General features: G+C 45.5%; 1 protein-coding gene across 1 annotated transcript; it reads left to right on the top strand.

The window, feature by feature from the left end:
• acad9 (acyl-CoA dehydrogenase family, member 9) lies at positions 1-12030 on the top strand. The gene is made up of 18 exons (XM_079748050.1): positions 1-259; positions 463-556; positions 668-769; positions 1779-1885; positions 2518-2618; positions 3072-3150; positions 3380-3554; positions 4002-4075; positions 4467-4542; positions 4658-4728; positions 5638-5757; positions 7122-7250; positions 7850-7929; positions 8019-8145; positions 8574-8651; positions 9546-9674; positions 10655-10727; positions 10978-12030. The coding sequence occupies exons 1-18, from the start codon at positions 83-85 to the stop codon at positions 11076-11078; spliced, it is 1893 nt and encodes a 630-aa protein (XP_079604176.1). The 5' UTR covers positions 1-82; the 3' UTR covers positions 11079-12030.
• The last annotated feature ends 952 nt before the right edge of the window (positions 12031-12982 follow it).

The following is a 12982-nucleotide window of genomic DNA, read 5'->3' as shown; positions in this document are numbered from 1 at the left end:
TAGGTGAAAGGTATCAAGAGGGAGTCAGAAGCGTCTGGGTTATACAAGACTAAGTCAACATTTTTAAAGATAATACTCAACCATGAGTTTGAATAGATTCATAAACTCCAAATCTTTCGATATCGTAAAGTCGTTACTTGCTTTCAACCTTCGGTACAATGGGAAGTTTGTCCCTCATCCTCCCCAGTACCGCTGCTTCAGGACACAGGCGAGGAGTCTGGCTTATGCCAAGGACCTGTTCCTGGGTCAGATCAACAAGGTGAGCACTGGCTAATGACTGGTTTATATTCGTGTTTTTACTGAATAATGTGCTACAGTTCTGTTGAAGTTGTAGGACTATGCCCTGTGAAAATATTTAATCTGACAGGCTGCCAAACCCACAAGTACATTTTACTGTGCCATTGTTGAATACCAATTATTCTTAAGGATGTATTGTAATGTAACATTGTGCCTTTTTCAAAGGCAGAAGTATTCCCTTATCCAGAGATTGGAAATGAAGAACTCGAGGAATTAAACCAGTTTGTTGCACCAGTGGAGAAGTTCTTCAACGAGAATGGTGAGTCAGAAAAGCAAGCGATGAGCTCAGAGACACAACGTGACCAGCTGTAGGTCTTTCATTCAAAACGTTGTGTGATTTGACCTTGTAAAACCCTGCATCCTCATCCAGTGGACTCGAAGAAGATCGACGAGGACGCCAAGATCCCCGCGGAGACCCTGGACGGGCTGAAGGAGCTGGGGCTTTTCGGGATGCAGGTCCCGGAGGAGTACGGTAAGGTGGCTCACACACACACACACACACACACACACACACACACACACAGAGACACACACACACACACACACACAGACACACCCCTCCTGGCAATGTGTCTCAGGAGGTAGAGCGGGTCACTGTTAACCGGAAGGTTGCTAGTTCGATCCCCGGCTCCTCCTAGCTGAGTGTTGAGGTGTCCCTGAGCGATACGCCTCACCCTGACTGCTCCCGACGAGCTGGCTGTCACCTTGCGTGGTTGACACGGCCGTCAGTGTGTGAATGTGTGTATGAATGGTTGAATGTTAAGGCAATATTGTACAGCACTTTGAGTGGCCACTGGTAAGGAAAGCACTATACAATGCAGTATATGCAGTATGCATATACCATTTACCATTTATAGCTATTGAATAACTTTCTGAATTTTGCTATGTCTCACATTAAAAAACACTGTAGGAGTTTCAAAGACAACGATATCTCCCCATAATGACATAATGAGATCATTTTATGATTAATTACTAAACAATGACCGTACAAGGCTGTCATTGCGACATGACATTGCGATGTCATGTCATTGCGATGTACACGCCCTATTACACAATCCCCATATTAAATGCAAGGAACAGACTCATTATGTTGTTGACTAATTTTTATGATGATATGTATTGAACTCACTCACTTGTATATGTGTGGGATTGTGAGGTCAGCTATCGATCAACCTGGAATTTCACACAGTTAAAATATTTTTGATTTTCAAACTAGTTTTCTGCCTTTTTGCAATCGGCAGTTACTGTTTGAGAGCTCTTTCAAACAGTAACTGTATATTGCTCAGTTCCACTGCAACGTGCACTGGAGTACCATGTGAACAAAGTAATAATATAAACAGAAAACAATAACAACATAAACATATAAACTAACACATTTTAAAACCAATTAGAAATGACTGGTGTTACCTTGAATTACTGGTGTAGTTGCAGCTTTCTGAAATGGCCAGATAAACCCTTTGCCTTATTATTTCTCCCAACAGGGGGTCTTGGACTGTCCAACACCATGTACGCCCGACTGGGGGAGATCACGGCTCTGGACGGCTCTATCGCCGTCACCCTGGCTGCTCATCAAGCCATCGGCCTCAAGGTAAGATGGAAGTCACAGTCCTTATTTGTATTTTCTGTGGAGTCGCATAAACTTAATTTGACTTGGACTGAGTAAACGAGCGGTAAGGCTGTTTGACTCCCAGCCGGAAGGAAAGGTTATGGGTTCAGTACCCAATGTCTGCCGTTTATCTGTAGGCATCCCAGAGCGTCATGCCCTAACCCCTGATAGGACTGTAAAACACTGTCAGTCACGTAAAACCATCACCTTAATGACTTCATGGTGATAGAATCGTCACGTGACAATTTATGTCTGCTTTATGGCCCCTACACAAAACGCGTCGTCTTCACATTATATTTTCTGTGTGCCTTTTGAGTCTTTATCGACGGGACAGTGGATTGAAAGAGCGAGGGAGCGACCCATAGGATCGTAGGTCAGAACAATACCTGCTCTTTTCCTGGCTGAATAGCTACCTGGGGCCTTAAAGGGGTGATATTATACCACCAGGTGTAAGTGTGGTAACGCTATGAAACAATGTTTGTGTTAAGAAAAAAGATCTTTGTTTCTGTTTCTGACAATTGATGACACATGTTTTTCTTGCAAATTTGAAATAAGTCACAATCAATCAATCAATCAATCAATCAATCAATCAATCGACGACTGTGTTGCTACAGGGCATCCTGATCGCGGGGACGGACGCCCAGAAGGAGAAGTACCTCCCTAAGCTGTCATCGGGGGAGCATGTGGCGGCCTTCTGCCTCACTGAACCCGGAAGGTGAGGGTGAACCCAGGGATGGGAGCTGGTGCTGAACAGTGAGGCTGCACGGCTAGCGTAGACTCTGTTGTGAGTACGCCACAACTTGAGGGAAATATTTACGCGGAAATTCAACGAAATTGAGTTTTGAGCAAAAGTGAAACTGACCCAGACCCCAGTCCAGTTTGTGGTCACGTGTACGCTGTTAAAATCTAAACAACATTAGTTGATTCAACATGTCCGATAAACCCATTGAACTCTTTCTATGGTCACAGAAATAGGAGACAGTAATCAATAGAAACATACTCTGCAATAACAGTTCAATTAAAAAGATATTTAAAGTGAATGAATACAATATGAGCCCTTCTTCACAACTACTACTATACAGTTTTTTTATTTCCTCAATCCACGTTTTCCTTGTTTGGAGACACAGAGTGTTTTAACTCGGGTGTTTATCTTGTCGTCGCTGTCCAGCGGGAGCGACGCTGCGTCCGTAACGACCCGTGCCACTCTGTCCGAAGACGGGACACACTACCTGCTCAACGGCTCCAAGGTAGGGACAAGCACGGCGGCAGGAAGAGCATTTTGGCCTACGACTTTCGCCTGAACCTCTAGCTAAAACCCACCTGTGTGTGTGTGTGTGTGTCTGTGTTACCTGTCTTGTATGTACGTGTGTGTCTTTGTGTTGTCTGTGTCTGTATGCGTGTGTGTGTGTGTTATCTGTGTTGTACGTACGTGTGTGTCTTTGTGTTGTCTGTGTCCGTATGTGTGTGTGTCCTCAGATGTGGATCTCCAACGGCGGCTTCGCCGACATCATGACGGTGTTCGCCAAGATGGAGGTGGTGGACCAGGAGGGCGTGAAGAAGGATAAGATGACGGCCTTCCTGGTGGAGCGGGCGTTCGGAGGCATCACCAGCGGCCTGGCCGAGGACAAGATGGGCATCCGGGGATCCAACAGTAAGGCCTTCCTCAGCTCCCCTCTGCTGCTGCTGACCTCTGACTGGTGTTGAACTGCCTTGATTGGCTCTTGATTGTATTATTTATACTAAGGTTATTATCACCGTTAGAACACTGAAAATTAGGCTGTTCAACATTTGTTTTCATTGGTTGTGATTGAATGAGAGCATGTGCTATGAATGGACTACTCATATACTTACGTCTAAATTAAGTCACTTTTTTTACCGGTTAAACCAATCAATTTCAGGGGAAAATAGCTAGAATTGCACATAGCATGGTCCACAATGTAGCGGAAAGATCGACCAGCCACGCAATTATTTGAACATGTAACCCCGATTTTGCTTTTTACCGGTCTGCCATTGGCTGGCAGCAGGTGTTCGCTTGGCTGCTGCCTCAGGGTGTCAAGGGTCAACACGAACTCCAGTTTAATCCCGTTTCCTCCCCCAGCGTGTGAAGTGGTGTACGACAACGTCCCAGTGCCCCTGGAGAACGTCATCGGTGAAGTGGGAGGAGGATTCAAGGTACTGGTTCTATCGGCGCAGCCTGTGTCACAGGCTGGACAACCCCCCGACGGCCATCGCCTGTCGGGACCCTGCTAGTGCCTGGTGCCTTGTCAGTGTGCGCGATGGAAGCCCAACGCACCGCTTGGTAGCAGACACACACACGGGCGTTTTTTGATCGTGTTTTAAGAATATGGGCGCGTTAGGTGTAGATGTTCACATTTTACAATCTGTGTGAACACCCTTTTAAAGAAACCTTAAAACATAACCATTTAATTCAGCTTTCTCTTAATCCATTTTATTCATTTTGATTGCATTGTTAAGCACCTTGTATTGCAATTTAGTATGAAAGGCGCTGTATAAATGAAGTTTGATTTTGATTGATTAAATCCCTTATTTCGTCCGTTAACAGGTCGCCATGAACATCCTCAACTCAGGCCGCTTCAGTATGGGCAGCAGTGGAGCCGGGATGATGAAGAAGCTGATAGGTAGGCTGACACAGGTGCTGATGGCTGTCTGCTGCTGACATGGACGCTTTTAGACATGTGTGTGTGTGTGTGTGTGAGAGACACTAATACACTGGCCTCTCTTCTGCCCCGACAGAAATGACAGCAGAGTACGCCACCACCAGGAAGCAGTTCAACAAGAAGCTGAGTGAGTTTGGGATGATCCAGGTAAAGTGCAGTTTTACTATATCAACCAAGGCAGAGATTTCAGATATAAAAGTCATAACAAAATATGAATGTAGTTATTTTGGTATGGTTTTAGGGTTTTGGTTTGTTTTTAGAATTACTGTTGGGTGGATTGAGGGTTTCGTTTTAGTGTTAGTTTGTTTTTAGGGTTGGGGGTTGTTATTAGTGGGGTTTGAGGTTTGTTTTATCTTCTAGAATTAGGCTTCTAATGAGGGTCAGGTTTTAGGGTTTGAGTTATTCATATTGGTTCTTATTGGTGGGGTTTGATTTTAGGGGGTAGGGTTCCTACTTGTGGGGGTTGGGTTTTTGGTTTGAGGATTGTGTTTGCTTTTAAGGTGTGGTTTTAGGGCGAGTATAAAGCGCTCTGGTAGTCCATCTAGTAGGGCTGGGTAAAAATATCGATTCATCAATGCACTGCAATTCATTTGTTCTCAATTCAATTTAGAGTCAGAACTTGTTTGAAATCGATTATTTCCATTAAAAAAAAAAGAAAAAAAATGAAGCATACTCAGTCACTGTAATCTAGAAGCGAGTATGCCTAAATGTACATGCCCTTTTACATTTGTCCATGTTATGATTATTACTTTTATGCTGCAATTTTAGCTCAGGAACAATACTATACAATGGTGTATTCCCTTTTTGCTAGTTAAAGCGCAATGAAATGGTTAATTCATTTTGAAATGGTTAATTTTAAATAATATTTAGGTATTTTTGTCATCCGCACGTATTAATAAATCGATATCGAAGCAATTGGATCAAAATCGAATCGAATGAAGACCTAAAGAATCGAATTGAATTGAATTGTGAGGTACCTGGCAATACCCAGCCCTGCCATCTAGAATCGAATGCGTTTCGGCCCTTTACCCCGGCTCGTCCCCTCTGTGGCCGCAGGAGAAGTTTGCGCTGATGGCCACCAACGCCTTCGTGATGGAGAGCATGGCCTACCTCACGGCGGGCATGATGGACCGGCCGGGGGTCCCCGACTGTTCTCTGGAGGCGGCCATCGTCAAGGTGAGGCCGGGCTTATGCTCCAATCCATTTGGATGGCACGCCGGTACGCGCAAGTCGTAAGTCGCAAATCTCCCAGCTTTCTTGCGGAATTTGCGGAGGGCGCACGTCCCCTTTTGGTCGTAGTATATTTCCCGTTTCTCATTGGCTAGTCATTGTTATTGTTAGCTACATTAGCCTCTTTAGCAAACCAGCTCGAAAACAAACAACTTTACATTGTATTGCATGCGCAGCAAGACCGTGCAATGCATGAATTGGTGACCGGCTTAAAGTAGTAATGTAATCAAGTGTGTTAAAGCATTTAAAATCTACATTCAAATGACCAAATGTGAAACAAATACAAAGAAAATAGATCTCTTTACGGGCGCAGCCATTTTTGTTGACGAGTAGTACGTTCGGCCTCACTCACTGAACTCCCGACCAAAAGGGGGCGTGCCTCAGTGAAATGCCGCAAGACAGCTGGGAGATTTGCGACTTACAACTTGCACGTACCAGCGTACCATCCAAATGGATTACAGCATTAGACTCTGCTCTCCCCAGGGGGAGAAACCAGACCGTAATGCTGGGTGCTTGATGCTGATCTGAATGCGTGTGTAGCCGTTGACATTATATCACGTTTATTAAGGCACGTTCAGTCCTGTGGGATGTTTTTTATATAATAATGCTTTGAATAATTAATGATAGAATTATGTGAGTGGTTCCATAATACTGTTTGTGTGTGGTTGCATTCAGTTGTGTTTAGTCATTATTTGTTTTGAATGTAACGGTAGTCATAATAACTACGTGAGTGGTTGTGTGCATGTTTAATTATGTAGAAATTGCTTTTTATAATGATCGTAACAATAATGTGTGTGTGTGTGGTCGTGTGTGTAGGTGTTTAATCATATTTTTAGAACATAATGGCAGTAATAATAATAACGTGTGTGTGTGTGTGTGTGTGCAGGTGTTTAATCATCATATGTTTAAAACATAATGGCAGTAACAATAATAATTGTGTGCGTGTGCGTGTGTGTGCAGGTGTTTAATCATCATATGTTTAGAACATAATGGCAGTAATAATAATAACGTGTGTGTGTGTGTGCAGGTGTTTAATCATCATATGTTTAGAACATAATGGCAGTAATAATAATAACGTGTGTGTGTGTGTGTGTGTGTGCAGGTGTTTAATCATTATATGTTTAGAACATAATGGCAGTAACAATAATAATTGTGTGTGTGTGTGTGCAGGTGTTTAATCATCATATGTTTAGAACATAATGGCAGTAACAATAATAATTGTGTGCGTGTGTGTGTGCAGGTGTTTAATCATCATATGTTTAGAACATAATGGCAGTAACAATAATAATTGTGTGTGTGTGTGTGTGCAGGTGTTCAGCTCAGAGGGCAGCTGGGTCTGTGTGAGCGAGGCCCTACAGATCCTGGGGGGTCTTGGCTTCACCAAGAACTACGCCTATGAGCGCTACCTCCGGGACTGCCGCATCCTGCTCATCTTCGAGGTAACCCCCGGGCCGGGCCTCACTGCACCCCGCTGTGGGTCCGCCGGGGCTGACGCTGAGACATACGGTGGTCGTGGTCATGTGACCCGGATGTGGCATGCAAAATACACGACCGTTTTAAGTTGGGGGGCATCAGGACAATTTCATGTTCTCCATGAAAAGTCACACTTTTATCAAAAGTTTTTAAATGCCCTAACATAATTGCAGAGGGTTTCCTAGTCATCAATTAGCTTTTTAACACAATTAGCTAAACAATGGACCATTAGAACACAGGAGTGATGGTGGCTGTATGTAGATATTCTGTTAAATCAGCCGTTTCCAGCTAGAATAGTCATTTACCCCATTAACAATGTCTAGACTGTATTTCTAATATATTTAGTGTCATCTTCATTGAAAAAAACCAGTGGTTTTCTTTAAAAAATAAGGATATTTCTAAGTGACTCCAAACCTTTGAACTGTAACTAGTCTCCTTAATTAGTCTCACTACTCATCATATAAAACACATAGCAGGTGTGACAGCCTCTCTGGTGACCTTGAGCCAGCGCAGGGGCCTGCATTCAACTGTCAGTCAAATGGTAATCCCGCCTTCTTCCCTCTAGGGGACCAATGAAATCCTCCGGATGTACATCGCTCTGACGGGAATGCAGTACGCCGGAAAGATCCTGACGGGAAAGATCAAGTGAGCGTCTGCGCTCTGCGGAATGTTTCTGGAACCCTCCTGGGGGTGTGGGGGGGCCGTTCTCCAGCCTGTGTTCTGTGTGCCCCCAGGGAGATGAAGAGGGGGAACCTGGGCATGGCCGTGGGCATGATGGGCCAGAAGCTGCGCAGCTCCTTCGGGGGAACAAAGGACTACGGTCTGACGGGCAAGGACGGACTGGTGCACCCCAGCCTGGCGGTGAGGCCGTCGCTTTGGGATGCACTGGACACACAATGAATGATGCATACGTCGACCGCGGCTAGCTGTAGATATGTTCCTTTGGGACAAATAAGACTAGCTTCAACCTTACCATTTTGTTATTTAGCTGTTAATTTTATCCAAAAAGACTACGCATTCTCAAAACAAAAGTATTTTCTTCAAGTGTAATTATTTACAATTTCAAACACAAATTATATTAACTAAAAAAATCATGGACAATTGAATGAATTGAAACGTATGTCTCTAACACAACGTGATGGCGGATATGTAAACGAGAGGACTATGGCTTCACCATCAGGGGGGCCCATAGGGACATGCATGCCATATAATGACGTCTTACTACTGCCTGCCTGTCTGCTGCTGAACACAACGTTTTTAAGACGCCGACTGTTCTGTTTTCTTCACAGGACAGCGCCAAGAAATTGGAACAAAATGTCTACCTCTTCGGTTCGGCGGTGGAGAGTGTGCTGTACCGATATGGAAAGGTGAACTAGTTTTAGAATAATCTGTTGTGGCTGAGTTTTCTGTTCAAAATTTGCCCTTTATTCTTTATGAATGACTAGAGATTGTTTTGGCCAGAAAAGGTCACTGTCCCATTAGCTATTCATATAAACAGTCCCTCCAGAAAAATGCAGCGTTTTTTTGTGATTGTTGTGGCCAAAAATCCTTGATTATGCGGCACGTTTTCTTAAAAAATGCGATGAAATATGCGTCATTTATGCAATTTTATGCGATGAAATTGCGGGAACTTGCGAAAAATGCAGCTTTTCGATGACGTTCACGTCGCGTAATTGCGTCACCTCATAACGTTCCCATGGCAACAGGGGGAAATGGCTGCTCTTGTGTGAAGTAAACGCAACATTTTTAAACTTTCTGCTAAGATATATGTGACTGTTTTGCAACGAAAATGCGGGGATTATGAAATCATGCAAGCCCCACATATTTTGCGCGGAAATCTGCAAATTTATGCGGTGAAAGTGCGGCATATTTGAAAAAATGCGGCCCCTCGCATGAATATGCAGACTTTGGCTGATTATGCGTTGAATTATGCGATCGCATAATCGCGTTTTTCTGGAGGGACTGTATAACTTAACATTTTAAGTGAAGAGGGCTTTTCGACATCAATTGAAGATATCATCACTGTTCACCTCCTACATGTTACAAATACAGATAAATCGGCACAGGACTTGAAAGTTTTACACCTTCAAAAGCCTTAGCTCCACCTGGGCATGCGCAGCATACCAAGTCCTACCTCGACAGCGTGTGGCCCTACCACAGTATGCGTTTCGCTGCTGGAGAGGCCCTCCCCCTGTGATGTACAGGTATCAAACCACAACAAGCTAACGCCCTTGCCCTGCCCCCGTGCGCCTCCGTTCCAGTCCATCGTGGACGAGCAGCTGGTCCTGAAGCGCGTGGCCGACGTGATCATCAACCTGTTCGCCATGACGGCCGTGCTGTCCCGAGCCAGCCGCTCCATCAGCATCGGGCTGAGGAACCACGACCACGAGGTACCGAGTTGCGTTGTTTTGGATTGAACTTTTATTTCTTCAGCTGTGTCTCGTTGAAGTTTTGCGTCCAAAATGGTTGAAGCCCTGGTGCGGCTACAGGAGGCTTACAGGTAGACTGCGGACGTTGGGGATCGAACCCAGAACCGAAAGGTTCTGGGTTCGATCCCCAATGTCCGCAGTCAACCTGTAAGCATCCTGAAGGAGTCCAACCCATCCCTGCTCCTTTATGACCTGTATCGGACCATTCACTGCAAGTCATTTTCGATAAACGTATCTGATGGTAAGGAGAGTCTTCATGGACTAATAAATTATTCTGGTTTAAAGAATGGTGTCGGCTAAAGCCTACCATTTTTACACTGCCGTGGTGTACTGCAACACAACTGTTTGTGTACTGTTGTTTGAAAATATAAAACGGTGGTGCCTTGGTTTGTGTTCAAGTAAGGTGGTATGGTTCCTATTAAATCAGACACACAACCTTAGAGCAGAGGAAAGAGGAGGGAAATATGATGAAGGAGATTAAACCAAAGCCAGTGGCTTTTTTATTCGGCTCCAAATTTGTTGTGGCCTGGTACTTGTAAACAAAATAAAGCAGACTGTGTTGTGTATGTTCTGGCCTGAGGAGGTTCTCTTCTGGTAAATACTCCAGGGAGAGGGAAACCAAACAAAATGTGCTGGCCGTCAGGCCAAACATGCTCCTCAATCCCACATAGTTGGGCGAGATCCTATCTTGTTTATCGTATATATATTTTTACAGTTAAAACAAATGTTTGGAAACTTCGACTGAATGGTTCTTATTGACCTAGCCACCATCTTTGGATCTGAAGGTAGCTAGCTGGGTGTTCCCCCATTCAGTTCCATCACCACCCATTGAGAACCAAGATGGCGGCTAGGTGAACGAGGCACATTGATCACCAGGACTGCAATCATCCCATCTCGTTTGGGCCTTCCCTATTTGACGCCTGCTCTGTCCTCTCGTCTAGGTGCTGCTCGCCAACACGTTCTGCGCCGAGGCGTTCTTCAAGAACAACTACATGATGACCCAGTTGCAGAAACGTGAGTACAAGCTGAAGCTAATCGGAAACAGACAAACATACAGACGACCGGCATGTGTTGCGGAAATGGAACAGAACTCCTCCATCCACATGGCATCCGTCAGCAACCACCTGTTATGGTCATGTTGTTTTCATTTGTACATAATAAAACACTTCACCAGTCACACAACAATGCGGAGCACAGAAATGTACCGTGTTGTCAAGTTCAAACAAACTCACGATTCCCCCGACCCCACGCCTATGTGTTGCAGACGCCCCAGAGAACAACGACGCCAGCATCAAGAAGATCGCCGAGCAGATCCTTGAGAAGAGGGCGTACATCTGCGCTCATCCCCTGGACAGAACCTTCTGACGTCCTCCGTGCAACGACGCCAGATGACACTCCCTCCTTAGCTTGTACATACTAATTTATATTCAAAGTTTAAAAAACAATCTTCTGCTTAAGATAACGCAGTAAGGCAGAGGGGGTGTGTTGCATTGTTTAATGGTGGTGTTGTTTTAGGAAACCGTAAGTGCCAATTATCTTTTAAAGAGGTGGTTTGAGTATGATTCAGAAAAGTGTTAAGGTGGGGGGGCTTATGAGCCTACAGGGTGTACCAGGCGACCTCTCTGTGTGTCCGGACCTCCACGATGGTGTTGAAGGGGCCGGTCGTTGTGCTCTGGTTCTTTCGGTGTGTCTCCGCAGCGGGGCTGGCGACCGCCCTGTGGCCCGCCCTCTCCGGTTCAGCCAGCGGTGCGGATCTCCTCTTGTGGAGGAGCGAGCGCGGAACACAGTACCTCCTACGGCGGGAACAGGAGACACTCACAGTGTTGTAGCTGACATGTCCCTGGGATCAATAAAGGAGGTGGACTCGCTGTCTGGAGCTCACATGAATCTGTATCTCTGGTACTGGGAGTGGCGTCGCGGGATGGCGTTGTGGACGGCGGTGAGGTTCCTCTCTGGGAACGGCCCCGGACCCAGGGCCTTGCACTGGGTTTCCTGGTCCTCGTCGGACCCCCCACCGAGCACGGCCAGGGCAGGGAGGGTCTGCGGTGGAGTGGGACACAAGGTGAAGCAGTGAACATCCAGGGCAGCATAGCGATTTGTTTATTACTTTATGAACGGAAATATGGTTGGAAAGATAAGGACAAACTTTACATAATGAGAATAAACGTATTAAAATTGGGGTCAGATAAAAGCTTAAAAACATGCACTTAAAATTAAATGGTAAGGTACTCGATTTTCATTTAAGGAACTGAAAAGCTTCTACAAATAAACAAGGGCTGTCCACTGTAGAGGAACATCCTTACTGTGCCAACAGTGATATGTTGTTTCACCTTCTGATAAACTTACTTATTGTATGTCGCTTTGGATAAAAGCATCTGCTAAACACTCTTAATGTTAATGTTAAGAGGAGCAAAATGTGATGGATGATCAGCGCTCCTGTGTTGAAGGCAAAAGGTTCTGGGTTCAAACCTGACGCTGACCAGTATAACATAAATCCCTATGCGTTCATTTGTTTAATTTAACTTCAGAATAACTTTTTTATTAAAACATTCTATGCATTAACCAGGGTCTAGATCATAGTGTTCAGAGCGGCCAACTCTCGCACTGAGCGTGAGGCCAGGGCCGGCTAAAGGCATTGGTCACACGGGTCGCCTCGTGTACGCCACCTTCTGGCGGGCGCAAAGGGTGTCCAAATATAATTAAAAATAATTAAGAATAAGTCGGAATCAAAATGGCCTTGAACCTTTTTCTTGTGTGGGCAAACGGGTTCAAGAAGTCATCAACACTCAAATGTCACTTTTCAGAAAACTCGGCAGGCCTGAGTGTAGTTGAAAATGCTCACCAGCCTCCACACTTAGCGCCGGACACAAAGGCCTTAAGCACCGGACACAAAGGCCTACCTGAAGGGCCAATCCCGGTGCCCTCAGCGAGTACTTCCGGGGTTCGTCTTTCAGTATGTCCCGAAGCTTCCCTGAGCCGGCTCCCCTGTAGAACCTGAAGTCCGGCCGCTGGCTGTGGTCGTCGGGGACTGAGGGCAGCACCTCGCGAGTCCAGCCGCCTTGATGTCCTACGACCTGCAGGAGATGCACCGGCTCAAGGCCCTCCCCTGAGGAGGAAGAGAACGCCCAGCAGGGGGCAGCAACACTCAGCTGAGGGGCTCCAGATACCAGCAGGTAGACAGACACAGAACGTTAGAACTCAAAGGATCTGGGTTTGAACCCCAATCCCGGGATTAACCCTAAAACCACGGCCACAAGGTTTAGAAAGCA

This window comes from Pollachius pollachius (assembly GCF_949987615.1).
Source record: "Pollachius pollachius genome assembly, chromosome: 12".
Classification (NCBI taxonomy): domain Eukaryota; kingdom Metazoa; phylum Chordata; class Actinopteri; order Gadiformes; family Gadidae; genus Pollachius; species Pollachius pollachius.
The sequence above is the reverse complement of the archived record's forward strand: the minus strand, read 5'-3'. Positions and strand labels throughout refer to the sequence as shown.

Bases quoted from the DNA above. Each gene is read 5' to 3' on its own strand.
- acad9 (XM_079748050.1), top strand. From the start codon at position 83: ATGAGTTTGAATAGATTCATAAACTCCAAATCTTTCGATATCGTAAAG. The intron at 557-667 runs GTGAGTCAGAAA...ATCCTCATCCAG, and splicing joins GAAGTTCTTCAACGAGAATG to TGGACTCGAAGAAGATCGAC. The intron at 7,930-8,018 runs GTGAGCGTCTGC...GTGTGCCCCCAG, and splicing joins ATCCTGACGGGAAAGATCAA to GGAGATGAAGAGGGGGAACC.